Source organism: Aptenodytes forsteri, unplaced genomic scaffold, assembly GCF_000699145.1.
Source record: "Aptenodytes forsteri isolate BGI_AS27 unplaced genomic scaffold, ASM69914v1 Scaffold72, whole genome shotgun sequence".
In the NCBI taxonomy this organism is placed as follows: domain Eukaryota; kingdom Metazoa; phylum Chordata; class Aves; order Sphenisciformes; family Spheniscidae; genus Aptenodytes; species Aptenodytes forsteri.
The window spans coordinates 3049487-3066683 of NW_008796193.1; the positions used below are offsets into that span (position 1 = coordinate 3049487).

At 38.8% G+C, this 17197-nt stretch overlaps 1 protein-coding gene across 2 annotated transcripts in view; it reads right to left on the reverse strand.

Moving 5' to 3' along the window:
• Nucleotides 1-694: 694 nt before the first annotated feature.
• The window catches only part of HDX (highly divergent homeobox), a 40227-nt gene continuing 23724 nt past the window's right edge, over nucleotides 695-17197 (reverse strand). For both annotated transcript variants that reach the window (XM_009288013.2, XM_009288012.1), the window contains 5 exons: nucleotides 11655-11862; nucleotides 8157-8236; nucleotides 5185-5268; nucleotides 2464-2586; nucleotides 695-1443 (listed from right to left, as the gene is read on the reverse strand). In XM_009288013.2, coding sequence (XP_009286288.2) covers nucleotides 1318-1443; nucleotides 2464-2586; nucleotides 5185-5268; nucleotides 8157-8236; nucleotides 11655-11862 — 621 coding nt within the window. In that variant the 3' untranslated portion in view covers nucleotides 695-1317. The remainder of the gene's footprint in view (nucleotides 1444-2463; nucleotides 2587-5184; nucleotides 5269-8156; nucleotides 8237-11654; nucleotides 11863-17197) is intronic.

The following is a 17197-nucleotide window of genomic DNA, read 5'->3' on the forward strand; positions in this document are numbered from 1 at the left end:
GTACTGCATGAGTAAGGATTCACCGGAGTAAATTCTTATTTGGCATAAAATTGAAAAGATCAGGCTTTTTACCAGACTGTGAAGGTATCCGTTTCAAAAATGCTTGCTGAGGAATAGTCAGATTAGAAGTTATAGAGCATCAATAATATGGGCATGCACCTCCATGCCCTTCTAACTTTATCTGAATGTGTCTGCACATCCATTTAATCAGATGAGTAAAGGGATTCAACGTCACCGACAGCTGGGAAAGAAGAAATTCATTTCAGCCACTGCCTGCAATCAAGCTCACAGTTTAGAGATGGCACCTGGCAGTTGCCAAAAAATGCGTCGGCCAGGGCTCCTTCCAAAACAGGTCACATTTACAAGATCTGCAAAACTCAATTCCAAACACTCGGATACCTTTCAGGATGCAGTGACAGCTGTGGATTTATGAGTGTCTTGATAAAATGGAGCAAAGTTTGTGGAAAAATATATAACCCATACTTAAAACAATGAACAGAACTTCAGCATTCAGACTTTGACAAATAAAAACTGTAACTACGACAAATAAAAACTGTAACTACATTCATAAAACCCTAAATAGTAGTGTAAACATCTAATCCCATTGCTACTGTGAGAATATCAGAAAGTCGCATTCTGCAGCTATCAGGTTTCCCATATCCATCTAATCTGTTACAACACTTATGACTGCTTCTTTACATTAATAATTTATTGACGATAATTCAAATTTTTCAGTTAGCCTTTCGAAGTTTTTTCAGCCATTTTGGTCAGAAAATGGAAGATTCAACAATCTGAAGTCACATAATGAAAACACTTTAGTTTAATGTCAGATTTTCAAAAGGGTTCAAGCACAACTCATAAAAAGCCCGTTATTCTATTTGGATCCCCAATTTTTAGTCCACCTACCTGAGTAAAAATGGGGAAAAAAATAATAAACAGGACTGGTGAGCAAGCAACTCTGAAGAATTAGCTGTCTGTACAACAGGACATGTGTTTTCCATTCTTGGATCCCTGCTCAGAAACACTTTGCTACAGAGCAAGAGTTATTCTGGAAAGTCAGAAGTTATCCTAATCAAGGCCAAACTGCTAAAAGTGAAACCTTTCCTCACACAGTTCTTTCATTTACCAAAACCAACATTTGACATTTCTTGACACTGCAGACTGTAGCCATGACATACTACAGTCATCCTTCAGGAAGGTCTACTGCACCTTGGGCTTTCTTTTTTGGACTGAAGAACACTGGATAGCAAAATGCTGTTCTCTTGAAACCTACACGTTACGTGGGGTTTCTTTTTTGTCAATTAAAAAAAAAATAAATCACAAACTGTCTGAGGCATTTTTCTCTGATAAAGACGACAAGCTGAATGAGGTATCATCAGGCTCTGGGGATGCATGATTGAAATCCATTTCTTCTAGTTCAGGAGGTAAGTCTGAGAGCAGTGCCTGTGAGTAGAAGATATCACAATACAATATCAGGTATGTGTTTTGTGTCAGCATTAAATGTCTGTTAAACATGCAGTGAAAAAACTTTGTCGAGCTTTTCGGTCAGTGTTGATATTGGATGGGTTAAAAAAAAACATCAGTATTGCTAGACACTGAAAGAAAAACCATTGCTGTAAGATGACGTACCTTATAACAACAATCCCAGAAGTTACTTCAGTTATTGTGGAAACAGGTCAAAACAATTTTTTTTTCCAAACTGGACAAAACCGTATTATTTATACTCATTTATTTTATTAATCTATTTTTAACATGCAAAAGCTTTAGAACATATATAACCATGCTATACTGTGATCAAGCAGGTGACAGAACTAGATGCTGCATACAAGATTGTAACTGTTACGGTGATTTACTGATTTATCTCAAAGATTTCAAGTTTACTTCTCTTTATATTCAGTTCACATGGTTTTATGAAAAAATTACGGTAAACAAATTTATTTTGGATGTAGAAGTGTTCTAAGTTTTTTTCTTGCAAGTTACAGTTTCTGTTTTAACACCTGAAAAACTGCAGATTGTAAAGGCAAAAGGAAAAAAAAATAAAAGCACCAAAATCTCTTCCTAAGTAAAGCACAGAACATTACTCATACAAGACATGATCCAACCAAGCATTAAAAGAAGTGCTATGTATTAAATGCGGTGCAGTAAAACTGAAGCAGCCTGGCTTTTTTTCCTAGATCTCACATCTTGGATCTCACAACAGACAAATCCCAGTCCCTCAGTGTACCCTGGTGCACTGGTTCTCCCTTTGTAAAAGTCACACTGCTTCGTCTATGTCATTGCTTGTGTAGATTGCAAGATCTTTCTTTTGTTTAAAGTTCAGCTTTTCTTTGTCTGTAAGATGTTCAGCACAACACTGCCTTCATCATAATTTGAGCCTCTGGGCACTACGGAATCAAACCAAGGGAGTGGCAGAACACGAAATGACAAACACCCTCCGTTGTTAAAACCTACTTCAAGACTTACCTGCTGCTGTTCTTTATCATCTGATTTAATAGCAAGTATCAAACTCCGAGTAAATGTCTGTAGTTCGAAATACTTCTGTTTGTGATTCTCCAACTCATTCTCAATGAATCTGACTTCTTCATTCTGGGGGGGGGAAATTACATAAAGTTCTGGAAATAATAAACAGTACTGCATCTTTTTAATGACACCTAAACATACCTGTGTTAAAACTAAATGTTTTTAGTGAAAATGCGTGAAAATGTGTTTATTACGGTTCCTGCCAAAACCAGTATTAAGTACAGCCAAAAGTTCTAAATTATAGAATTACAGAGCAACGCACGTAGACTTTGGATTCAAATAGAAGTTTCTGGTGAACGAGCAGTAGTGTCACACTGAACCTGCAAACGCGTACGCCATTTCATTTCTCATTGTCCTCCACAAGAGACGTGTGATAGCCAACCATGTTACGTGCAGACAAGGCATTTCAGAATTACTGACTAGCACTGAAGCATTAATGACTTGGGCCAAAGTTTACATGAACCTTTTAAAGAAGCACTGCTTCTTCTTTTATAAGGATGTCCGCTAATTCCATTTTAAAATAAAAAAAACCCCAAAGCCCAGGTCTCTTCCTAGAAGTGATCATGAAGAGGCAGGCTGACTGTGAGAAGAGACAGCAACTGAATTCCATTATTACAGCAGGAGACTTGACACAAAGACCAGGGAGAACGACTTGAAAATTCCTCAAAGCTACCACAAATTAAAATACAGCATCCTCTAGTGCAGCCAAGTTTGACATCTATCATGGAGTGTCAGCTCACCAACCTCCCCAAGATCTCTCGGGTTACAGAATAAATAGGAAAGTATTTACAAAACGGAGAAATACCAATAACGCGCATGCTTTGGCTAAAAAGGCATTTTTCCAACCTTTGCACAAATACATGTTACTATACTTGCAAATCACTTAATATAAAAATAACAAACTTCTTAATTAAAAATTCAGATTTGATAAGTACTTCAGCTTATTCCAAATATCTCCTCTCCTTCAAACTTACCAACTGACTGGTATGCATGATCAAAACACTAAATCTGTTGATAGGTGTACAGCTAAAATTAATTTTCTCTGGTTATTTACCTTTGCAAAGATCATGTAACCTAAATAAACAGTTCGCTTTTCAAGATCAAAGTCATTGTGCATTTTTGCAAAAGGTGTCTGCACACTAGCACCAAACGTACATCCTCCGTAAGATAATAATGAAAAAAATACGCACACAGAAATTGTTAGCAATGCACAGTACACACAGACAGTAAGCATTCAGGTTCACAGATAACTCATGGCAAGAAACTCCCCCCATTGCTTATGCAACCATATGATTAATTAGGTTGGCAGTTTTGCACACAGAATGTTCCTCGATGGCTGGTTTTGGTGGCAGCAAACAATTACATAAGCAAATTTCAATAGTGAACGTATAAGCTGGCATTTTGTTTTAATGATTAATATTTTTTTTTAATAACGTAGAACTATGCTCTGATATTCATGCTTACATTTGGCTGTAATTCAACTTTAGTTGATATGAAAAGGTGGAACTACGCGATGAACTGGAAGGTTTGTAAGAAGCCTTTAAAAATGGTTCTTGTTTTGCGTTTTTTTTCCCAGAAAATTCACATTTCTTCAGTCAAAACATTGCTCACCATACTGTTTCAGGTTATAACAGCTCTGAGAACGGGAGAGAAATATCTGGGCTGCGATTCTGAGGCTTTCATAAGCAAATTAGCTGAATGCATTTCTTTCAGATGGAAACTTAGAAGTTGCTTATTTAGCAATGGATTTTGCCCAGCCAAAGGGGGAATTCAGATTTATGCAGAAAACACATAGGCACAAGGACTAATCACTAAAGTCAAACAACAAACAAGGTTCTGTAGGGCATGCTGTCACAAGAAGCCTTTCACTATGGTGACAGGTGACATTAAGAAAAGGTCATTCCCTCTCCATATTCATTCTCCACCGCCCTTACCACGAAAACACTGCTTGAAGGAGTAATTTTTGTTCTGAAAAGATGATCTATTTATTATTTTGGTAATTGATTATCATTAGTAAAACATACCTGTTTTCTAAGTAAAAAAAATCAGCCACATACGTAAAAACATGCTCAATATACAACGCAGAACTGTGGCAACTCTTACGAGAGCGGTAACACACGCATAACCTTTACCATCTGGCAGAAGACAGTGGCTGTCAGGTATCCAACTGCTTTTCCTCCCTCCCACAACTACTGCTTCGAGACATGTTCTGCACTACATTGCGAGAATGACGACTTCTCAGATCGCCCCATTTTATTAGAGGATTCCAGCTGTTACGTCCCTTTCCAGAGCTGGCAGCGTCACGCTGCATGTAAAAGTGTGCCGTAATACTCCAAAGAACAATTCTCGCACAAGTTTTGGTTTAGAGGCTAAATAAATTGCTTTGTTTTGGGACACGTGGTGGGAGCTACAGATGGCTACAGCTAGAGTAATGTAACTGCTCTGCAGAAATGGGATTTTTCCTGCCTCCCTCTGGGTTGAAATACGGGTAATCTGGCTGTAAACGGGATGAAGAGACGTGACTGAGGGGATGATGCGCAGTACCACGATAAGAGCAGGAGCCCCAGGCTCCCACGTGCCTTCGCTGAATTCCTTCCAGATAGGCCCATCTGAACATTCTGAGAAGGACTATCCCGCTTAACATATCATAGTCTAATTACTCACCTTATAATCCAAAAGAGAACTCATTTGATCCACTTCAGAATTACTTATCATATCACTTTCTTCATCATCTATAATTTCTATTTTCTGAAACAGAAATAAATGGTTCATTCCAAATGTTCGGATGCGTAGATCAGATAAGCAAACAGCAATCTGTATCTCAAACTGCCATGAAAGGATGAAGGTAACAGGACCTTTCGCTTGCTCATGAGAAATTCTGAATTGTGGAGCCCCCATTAGGTGGCAATCATGCACCTCAGCCACAAGATCCAGGAAGAATCCAAACTGAAAGTGTCCGTACTCAGAGCTGCTGCCACGGTGACTCAGGCTGTTTACAGAGGAGGAGCTATATGTCACCATGCTTTTGGCATTAAGTTGCATACTATATCTCATTACAGCCTGCAAAAGCCTGTGTTTTATTCTGTAAGCCTTTCGTTGAAGACCTCCTGCAGGGCGAAGAAGGTTGTGAAAGTTTATTCCTCTGGAGCGAAACAGACATTATGATGAGTGACAGGCAAGTCCTAACTGACCTACTTCTTGCCTAAAAAAAAAGAAGAGGTCTCCATTGGCCTTCTTTGGCCATAGTGCAAGTCAAATGCCCTAAACAGTAGAGAATGTTGATACAAAGGACAGTTCCAAATACATACACATGGACATTTGCACTTAATTCACAAAAATTCTTGGGAGCTTTTTCTATTGGGTTTCTAAAGATACCTAAAGTACAATGTTAAAGGCCAAGCTTAGAACTGCTGTTTAGAACTTAGAAATACATTCCAATCGTATCTCAAGTTTTAAAAGATTCACTTTTACATTATTTACCACTTGCATGTTCTGTTTTTCTTCCCAACAGAAAACCTTCTTATGTAAGAGAATTACGTTAAAAGGTTATTTCAACAGGAGAAAACACAAAATGTACACATTTTTAGTGCACCTATGAGATTTTAGTTTTTATCCACAGCTAAGCTAGATCTCAAACAGATAGAAAGAATTTGAATTAGATAGTGATAAGAATGGCATTTTTCAACAAGAACTCAGAAGGATGACTGCCCAGATGAAACTATAAATTTCACCGTATTTTTGAGAGGCAAGCGGTGGCACTGTAAGAAGAGGGGTTTGGGGTTTTTTACTATTTTTCATTGTTTTGACAGTTGTAAACATTTATGAGACTGTATATAATAAGTTAAAGAAATTTTACAATATTTTTTAGTATACCGTTCAATACAATGTAGGCAAGGGCCCACACTGACACAATACACTTTAACGGTTAGTTCTTGAGGTGTTATATCAGAGGAGGTTCCTTCTCTGCAGCGTATGTGTGTCTCTTCTGTCTGCCTGCAGACCAGTCGTCAGAAATTTCCTTCTAATCACCAAGGAGAAAGCCTTTGAGAGAGGTTAACAGTCTCTCACTAGTAGTACCCACCAAGCTCACAAGTATGTGTTGAAGGTAGGGAGGGTAAACCACATTTTCTGTGCTTCAGCGTCTGACAACCCAGCTGAAGTGATAACATTGCAAAGGCTTATTGTCACAAAGGTCTGCTGCTATATCATACCCTGAGTAACACTGTGATTCAAATATTTTTGGTTTTAGATGCAGCTTGAGGAAAGAGTCTGTAAATAAATGCAAAACATTCACACTATCTTATAATTATACATTTTAAGATAGTGGGGAAAGAACAGATTAGAATTCAGATAAAAAAAAAAGTCTCTCATGCAAGTCCAATGTATGTTAGTCCAATTTTAACTGCATATACTTTAAAAATTTTGTGACAGTGTTTTCAAAACAGAGTATGAAAAAACTAGTCTTTTTCCTCCCTCTTATTATATCAAATCACGTAATGCTGGGGTTCAGGTAGACTGGAGAACGGAGTCTCTCGGGCGTCATCTTTGCAAACCTTTTACCTTTGTCATTTTACGTTCTGCATCTCCATGGTAAACGCATCAGCCTGAAACTCAAGAGTGATTATATCTGAGGTCACAGCAGGCCATTAAGGTAAACAGAAAGGAAAAAGGCAGCTGTTTCTATTCAGGCAACCACAGAAAATACAGCCGTGGGATTTCAGTTTACGCAAAAGATAATCATGTATTAACAAAAGAAAGAAAATGTTCTCTCCTCTGTATGTCTGTAGAGGGAAGGGAATCTCCTGTTCGCTTTCCCACTTCGGGTTCTGTGTGATTAATGTAACACAAATGTTCTCGCCGTGTTCTGAGCTATTGTCGTTTAATCTCTGACTGCAATAAGAGCGCAGCTGGGGACTGGAACCATCACCTGTTCATTCTGCAGATAACTTTTAAGATAAAAATTACCCTACCACTTGGGGTCTTCTCTCCTCTTCCTCCTCTCCTTTCTTCTAATTTGAGAGAAGGCAGGCTAAACAAAGGGGATGTATTGCATTATTTGCCATGACTCCTCCCTCTGTCTGTCCTTCCTTGTCTCACTGCAGTCAATTAAAAACAGCAAGAACAACTGTGTTTGACTCAATGTGAATGCAAGTGAGAAAACAAGAAACATCTAAATAATACCCTGTCAAGGGCGTGGGAATGAAGAGCACATACCCACCCCAGTCTGATCTCACATATTCAAGGTTAGCTAGGGAGGGGAAGCACTAGAGATATCTGACTTTCTTAAAGCTACAGAAAACCATTTTCAATTATTATTCTGGGGTTTTTATTCTTACTGTTTTACTGTACTAGGTACTTATAGAGCACTACCCAAGCGTTGTGCTTTGCACTCCAGAAAAAGAACACCGGATTGTTATGATACAGAAAAAGCCATATAATTCAATTTCTACTGAATGTGCATAGCTCTATGTTTTAGTACTTTTCGTACAGTTTCTTTTAGTGCTCAACCAACTAGGAAGGACTCTTAGCACACTCGACTGAAGTTTTCACCTAGTGAAAAACACTAGCGTTGGACAACAACCTCAACATTAGCAATTAAGGAGGTCACATCAGTGGAAAAGGAAAGGTATACATACCACATTATCAGTAGACACTGGATTCTGGTCATCATCTTTGTGACCGATTTCTTCATTTTGAAGAGCTTCATTTGCCTCTTCTGCAGAAATAAATTAGTTTTTCAGATTTCATTCAAATTTTATGCTGAAGGATCATTAATAATCTTTACCACTAAATATGTCACATCTGCTAGATACAAAAGCAAAGTCATGTTATCAGTGTCTATTCATAAAAAATACTGTACGTCTTTTTTTAATAAGACATCATATCACAAGTATTTCAGGGCAAAGTCATGCCAATCACTACTTGAAACAACAGGAAAACTACTGGTTACTCTCTTGCAACGTACCAAAAACTTCCTATTTTTAGGTTCAGGTTGGAATACTCAAAGGTGATAAAGAGTTTCACATCAGAGGTGCCCAGAACTTTTTCTTTATTTATTAAAATAAATTAATATATGAAAAATCCTGCATGCCCTGAAATTATAGGGTACATACCAGAATCCCACCTCCTCCTTGCAGGCACTGACTAGTTTTGAAACAAAAACTGATCAAGCAGATTATTTCATTCTTGTATGGCAGATGTTTATTCCTAGTGAATCTAAGCTGCTCCCTTATGTATGAGCAAAGTACACACTTGAAAACAGAGCAAATCTTATCCTTAAATTTCAGCCACAAGCACTAGATAATTCTATCAGTCCTGACTATGGCCAACGTGAAAAAACAAGGAAGATAAGCATAGCCATCCCTATGATTAAGTATGTTTCTCAGATTTACTTTAATTCTCCACATTTAATATACTATCAAGAAGAAAATGGTTGACAGAAACAGCAAATCAGAAAATAAACCAAAACACAGAGGCAAGACAGCTATGATAAAAAACGCAAACGATGTCATTAACAGCTAGGCTATTAATTGGAAATACACTGCTTCCGAGAGCTAGTAAAATTACACAGTTCTGCTGAGGGCAGAGCTTGCAGTAAAAGGGTCAAACAGTCCAGCTATCGCACCTAAAGAGGAAAGGGGGCATGGTGAGCGCACGGGCAGCAGATGTTCATGTGGGATACTGAAGGAGAGGGCAGATGATGATGCAGGGGTGTATCACTTCCACACAAACACAGGGGTAACAGGATTTAACCGGAGATTACCGACAGTTGCAAAGAGAGGATAATATCTAGGCCAGACAATACAGAGACAATTATTGTTTTAAATAACTTTTCTACCAGTAAAATATCTCTAAATTGAACAAATTTTATTTGAAGCTGTTTCAAATAAATTTAATCTGCCGCTGGCCACAACTTCAGAGGAAAATTTCTGCTAGCAGCAAAAGCAAATGGGTCCAAACGGGCGAACCGTAAAGCAGGGAGCAGTATACGACCCCATCGTTGGACTCAGAGCAGCGAAGGTCATTGAAGATGTACCTCAGGGACTCTGAAGCAGTCTAAAGCACCAGCCACTCGGTAACCCTGACAGCCACCACTTGGATTCAACAGTCGAACGAAGCAACTCCCTACAGCACTTTCAACTCTTTAAATATTCATCCTCAGCTAATATAAACTGGCACAGCTATAATGGCCTCCACAGAGCTGTGTTCATTTACACAAAGTATAGATTCAATTAACATAAGTTTAAAAAAGGTAAGGCATTATGAGAACTTTAATGCTTAATTTGGCATCAGAGTACAGCTTTTTTTTTTTTTTTTGAATATTTACACACTACATTTTAAAAGCAAGTGCCATCAACACTTTCATTCTAATTAGGTGACTAAAAATATCTTTCTCCTGTCTTTGAGAGTGGTTTTTTGTTTTGTTTGTTTGTTTTTTAATAAATTGGGACCAAAAGTTATACTTCTCAAACATTAAAACAATCACATATCTGTGACTGAATAGTACACGTGATTATCGGTGGAAATACTTTCAAGGAAGTTCACAATAAGCTGAGCTGCAGCAGTGAAACCTACTCCTTTGAACTGGAGAAATGAATAGAAATAATTCTTGTGGTAGAATAAAGGAATGAAAGTGGGATTCCTAGACGCTGTGGAAATCCTATAGTTTTCTTTCTCTTCCTTAAGTTTTGACTCTAATAATCTACTCATAGACTTACAGCCTTATCCTGTTTTATGAAAGCCTTGTTCAATAAATGTGGTGTTATTCCTCACTTTAAGCTACAGAGAACTCAGACTCTTCCCCTGTCACCATTTTCTTTCAAGCAGATCTGACTAAATCAGCTCCTTCCACACCGCAGGCAAATCAAGGACTCTTAGATTCTGCATCTCACTTGGCTTTCAATCACTTGACCCATTTCTTTATCATCTTACTCTCTTTACAGTAGAATACGACAAAGCTATCACAAATTCATTCCCAGCAGTTCTCCATTTTCCTAGTTCTTTCCTTTAAATTGTTCAGACAAAATGACAAGATCAGGTCTGACACATTAAGCTGCAATAGCATGCACGAGATCAGACCTTCTTTTAGTTTAGAGAGCAAAGGCTTTATTGATCTCTTCTAATCAGAAGCACTGGGAGCAATTAGTTGAGCTTGTGAAGCTAGTGACTGTGCCGAGCAGCAGTTCATCTGCCCTAGGCCCAGAGTACTAACGTGCAAGAGGGAAAGGGAGGGATCCATTTAATGTGGTCATGCGGTTCTGGGAGGTGGAGTAAAAGGGAATTAAGTTTGAGACACTGTCGTGGTTTAACCCCAGTCGGCAACTAAGCACCACACAGCCGCTCGCTCACAGACAGACACTTATCACTCAAGATCGTGCAATTTACTGAGAACACACAGGCACCCCGTACGTGCAGTTCTGAGGCTCTCCGAGTAGCCCCCTGCTACTGACTTTGATCTTTTCTGTTGGTTTGTATTTGCTTGTCAGAGACCATATACACACCGCAGACAGCTTAATGGCAGAAGTTCTGCTACGCTTTGACATACTGTGAAGGTCTTTTAGTTCAAGACCAAGTCTGAGCTAATATATCTTCTGAACATATCTCATCAGCGTGAGTTTAATATCAGGAAAACTGTAAGTACATAGCCCTGGTCAGCTCAAAGTGAGCAGGTTCGCACGCATTAGTGCTTGCTTGGACGGGAATTGTTGGTGTGATTCAGGCAAACAGGAATGGATATTCAAGCTGGCTGCGTAGAACTGGCCGGTTACCAGAGAGCATTTTTTAAAACCTGGCTTCCTAGGGAAGCGAGACCTAGACATTTGTACTGTCTGTCTATCTCCCAGTTGCACCAGCAAATTGTGAACTTGTCATTTAACTTCTGGTGAATCTGGCAGAAACAGAGGTCTTACAACAAAAGGTTTCTGCAAGCTTTGTGATAACAAACCCAACAAAATTCATATAGAGACAGGCAGAAGAAAGAGACCGAACAGTACCTTCAGTATGGCCAAGGTAGATAACTTGCGACTGTTAGACACTCTTTCAGACATTTTTGAACGTGTACAACAGAGAATCCAAAGCATGCACACTGCACAAAATTAAAATATATGCACAGTAGTAACTGCATTTTCAAATACCTTGTGAGCTTCCTTCAGATAAGCAGATTGATACTTCATCATTCCTATCATTATCATCCCCCACTTCAGTAGCAGTTTCCTCTCCTGGATTAAGTGCTGATTTAGAAACAAATTCAGATTGATCAGAGAAATCAGCAGGACCTCCTCTAGGGGGTGGGACCTCAATCCCCATTAAACGATATTTCCGTCTTCGATTCCCAATCCAAGTCTTGTAAGAGAAATAAACATGAATGCTATCAGAAACTATAACAACAGCAACAGGCCCACAACCAAGTGAAATTAGCACATCTGTACGATAGGAACAAGAGCGTAGCCAGCAATTCAAGGGAGGTGATTATTCCCCCGTATTTGACCCTCAGGAGGCTGCTTCCTGGAATACTGTGTCCAGGCTCAGCCCTCCAATACAAGGGAAAAGGGAAGGAAGGTGCACAGCAAAAGGAAAAGAAGCAACAGTCACAAGTCGCAGCAAGGGAAGCTCTGACTGGAATTAAGAAAAAAAAAATGCTTTACAGTGAGGAACTGGAACAGTTTGTCCATAGGAGTTTTGACATCTCCAACCTTGGAGGTACTCAACATTTTACTGGACAACCCCTGAGAAACCTGATCTAACTCTGAAGTCAATCCTGCTCTGAATAAAGAGTAGGACTAGGTGACCTTGTAAGGTCTCTCCCCACCTAAATTATTCAACGAATTTAACGTAAGATCTTTGATCCAGGTTCTCCCACTCTGCAACTTCCACAAGGGGACTAAAGCATCCAATGACCCAAACGGCCCACCTGTTCTAGGATTTCCTACAGCACGGAAGAAATTGTCCAAGGTGGTAGCTCTACATCACTCCACTTTGATGACAGAACGTAACTTGGCAGAATTAAGTTCAGAGCAATATTATCCTTCAGTCCTCTTTGGTTGGAAGACAAGTCTTTAAGAAACATCGCTTGCAGTAAGGTATATAAAAGCATACTGTAAACAGTGGTGGGAGATGAAACAGGTCCAGGACCAAGGAACTTGGAAACATATTCAAGATCAGATGGGTATGGATGCTTTAAGTTCATTTTACATCAATAAAACCGACAGTTTCAAAAAAGAAAAAAAAAAAAAAACAAAACACATTCAAAATTCTCCAAGTGTTTCTATGTAACGGTTAATTAACTTGCTTTCTCTGATAAAGTCTATGCTAAAAATTATTAAAGACTCAAAATAGAGTTTAGCATGATGCAATATGAATTGTCTGCAACTCTTCACCTCTTAACTCTCTCCCTTCCCTTGCGTTACTCAGGCTTTTGACTTCTCATCCAATTTCAATTCTACTCAACAGCTCTTGTTCCCAGACACTTCGTTCCATCCAAGTCAGTTCTCCACTGGCATCCAAAAATCCTTCTCAGAGCCAGGAATCAATTTCTTTGCCAACTGCTAACTTCCAGCCTTCTTGACCTGGCTCTCCTCCCCCTTCCACACCACCTAAAACACAGTAAATAGGAGCAGCGCTGACAGCACTAGTGGGACCATCCTCATTGTTCCAGGACCTGACCACAGGCTGGCCCAGGATGGATAATAGTGGAGTTGGGCCATGTAGGCTCTCACCATACGGTGTGCTTGATTACTGTGATGACGATGTACGCACAGCATGGTCGTTACTAGGTTCTGAACCACGCTTAGTGCTGGAATTTTTGGATTGCTAAAAATCAAACATATCTCTAGAAAGCATGGGCAGTTCCTATTTTTGAAAACATATGATCAGGGCATGGCAAAATGCACATCCTTTCTATAAGGTCTATGTCCCAACAGAATTTACCAAACACATTAAAGTATTACAGGATTTTTTTCTTTAATGATACACTAAACATTACTCTGGCCTTATTTCAGAAAAACCTGCATTGCTCCTCTTCCCCATCACGCTTTCTATAACTACAGTTCTGATATATAACATGAAAAAGTTTAGTAAAAAAACTTTTGCTTATACCACCTTGATTATCATATAGAAAAACTAAAAAATATTAACAGCAGTCCCAACTACTAAAGACAGTTTCACACTCTGCCAGCCTTGGAAAAAAAGATTTTTTAAAACCGAATCTCTTCAACTAGCTAAAAGATGACATGCTTAACAGCATTTTTGGCAAATCATTTTTGTTGGGCGATATTTGCTTTCCCAGCTTGCTGATTTTCCTCTTTGAAGAATGCAAAACAGGTACACGGAGAGCTACCTAGGTATTTTTGTACATTATATACAGTTTGGGGAAAAAAAGGGAAAAAAACCCACACAAGTGGCCCCTTCCAGACCCATGTCTCTTTTCCAAACAGTGTATTGCCATTCATTTAATTTTCTCATAATCTTATGATGGTAATAAATAGTGCTAACAACTATAAAATTTAAGAGCAAATCTGCTTCTTTTTTACTAAAAAAAAATCAGCAAAAATTTGAGGCACTCGGGAAAGGTAGATCTTACTTGTCTTTTTACATATCTTTCCAAAGCAGAAAATCTTTCATTCAGCACACTGAATATGTCACAGAGGATGAGCATATTTTTATAGTGTCTCAAATTCAAATGGGAAAGAAAAGTAATAAGCTTCCATATCCTGCATGCTACATTTAACAGTGAATATTCTGGAGCAGTACAATGATGAGTGTAAGAGCAGACTAGTATTTATTTCTGTGTAGGAAACCAGCTTAATAATTCTCATGATATCCCTAAAATATTACCTCCTTAAAAACTTCTAGCAACATCTCTGAAGTGCATGTGATCAGACTCATTAAGCCTACTTACGGCAGCCAGCAATGAACTCGGCAGCAACTTCCCCAGCTTCAACTGAACAGATGACCAGCAAGAGCGAGGGGAGAAAGGCCGGAGTCCAGGCAGAAGGAGCCAGCCTACGTCTGCCCTCAGGCAGCTTTTAAGTAAGTGGACTGGCAGGGAGCCACTTAAAAAGCATGATTACAGCTCTCCAGATATTGAGGTTAGGGTGTCAACGGGCTGGAAAGATTCTAGGTTGGAACCTTCAGAAGTTCCACTTCACTGAAGAATTAAAGATGGAATATTCCGAGTTGTTTTTCCAGTGTCTCTCTCGGTCATAAGCTGGATCCAGACTAGGCCTAGAGCCCCCAACAAGAAGAGCCGTTAGTCAGCTGTGAAGAATGAGTGGCCTTTCTGCTGCAACTGCTTGATTTTGCCGCTAAACTCAGACTGAAGCACCACCTTCAGTAATCCAGCTTTTATCTGATGAGCTGCTGGGAAAGAGGAGGAGGTGTCTTTAGCCCGTGGTGGGTGCTTAGGAGTAGCTTTTGCCCTCTTATGTATGAAAGCTTTATGTTCTATTAATAAAAAAATAGAAAATTGTCATGCATTTTTCTTATATTCCTCATATATTTCTGAGGATTTTGATAGCTGTCATACGTCCTTCTCAAATATCTAATGTCTCCCTGCCAAGAAGGCTATTCTGATTTCAGACGCTATTTTGGTATGAATGAATAAAATTAGTCAAGAGAAATACAAACAAAAATGTGTAAGTAACTACAAAAAAACCCCCAAACAAATGTAATCAGCAGTAATTAAAATGTAAGCAAAAGAAATATTGTAAGTTTAATGAAGTATTGGCCAGAGTTCACATATTTAAATGATATAACTTTTTTTTGGTGTCTTGGGAACATATGAAAGACATTTGAGGGTGCAAATGTGCATGATGTTAAGGTACACCCAGCAGTCACTTTGCAAGTCCACTCTCCTACTAGAAGTACAAAAACTATGGAATAAAATGCCCTGTTCAAAGAAATATTGTAAGTTTAATGAAGTATTGGCCAGAGTTCACATATTTAAATGATATAACTTTTTTTTGGTGTCTTGGGAACATATGAAAGACATTTGAGGGTGCAAATGTGCATGATGTTAAGGTACACCCAGCAGTCACTTTGCAAGTCCACTCTCCTACTAGAAGTACAAAAACTATGGAATAAAATGCCCTGTTCAACCATAAAAGATCAAATCCAGTGGAACTATGCATAGTGGCAATCATTATCTTTCCTTGTACTGGAAAACAGATTCGATACTTTCTTTGTACTGGAGATCTTTCAAGCCAGTATGATGTCATAGGGATCAATCGTTTGTACTTCTGGAAAAGCAACATTTATCTGGACAAATCATGAATTTCCATTAAAAAACCTATTAAAAGGGAAAAATGGGGACATGTATTTAATCGAATTAAAACAAGTGATATGATATGTATATATTAATTTTACAGTTGTATTTGTTTATATATATTTATATGTATATTTGTTGTATTATTTGATGTATATATATTTACTTGGTTTTTTATATATATACTTAATTACTGTTTTACATATGCTACATTTATTTTTTTTACATCACAAATGGAGAAACAGTTGCTAGTTGCATACTACCTAGAATTCAAGGTACAGTGAAATACAAAGGCAACAAAGTACAAGTACTGAAAGCGGAGAGCTTTTTCCAGAAGTGTCCCTCACTCCAACTCTTCTCGGCTGAGCATGCAGTATAGGGTAGAGATGCTGTGGTTCACTCATGCCTTACAGCTGACTGCATCATTGCTGCGTCCTGACTCCTTAGGAGAAAGAGACCATGCTGCACACTGACCTCCAGACATCAGCGTTTCCTACTGAAGAAAATGCAGGTTGGCAGGTAAGGAGAGAGGCACAATACGATGTGCCTATGTAGATCCCAAAACAAATTTAGGACAGATCCTCTAGAGCACATGATGGAAAATACCTGTCCTACAGCTGGGACACGCGCAATGTGCCTTAGAGAAAGGACAACAGGAACCACTGAAGATCACACACATCCTGTAGCATTAATTCAGCCCTTGCAAACCAAAAAAAAAAAAAATCGTGCAGCATGGTGCAAGACCAACCTCCACCTAATTCTTGCTACAATTCTCAAGTCTGCCATATAGAGGAACCAGAGGCAGAGGTAGGACGGATACTGGTAACACCACCAGTTACTATGAAGAAAAGAAATCTTGTTCATTCATGTGTGTACGTTCTAATATAGGTTATGCCAGAGAGTCTTCTGGAGTTGATCAGAGCCTAGTACATCTGCCCTGAAACAAAAGCATTTCAAGCAGATGCTATTGGAAGACACATACAGAACTCCATACTGCCATCCTGTCTGTGCCAATAAGGATGTTCTTAAGGGAACAAAGTAAGGGAGGCGAAGCATGACTGTCAGTCTTACTGTCCTCTGAATAAGGTATTTCATATCCAGGAGTCCACTTTGAGATGCTGTCAATGGAAACAGCTTCACCTTTCAGAAAGCAAACTGAAGAGCTTGGAAAATATGGAGAAGCTTTGTTCACTACAGAGAAAAGAGTAATTCTTTTCAGCCTCCAAAATTACCATTTCATTTTTTCATAATTCACATGTGCTCAGGAAAACAAGCAAGTAGATAACCAGATTAGTGTTCAATACTGAAAGCAACTTTGGTCCCATTTTGATATACCGACCCAAGAGAGATCTCCACAAAGGAAGAGTTTCAAATAACGGCTCCTAGTTCCACCTTTGTAGCGATGTCAGAATTGAA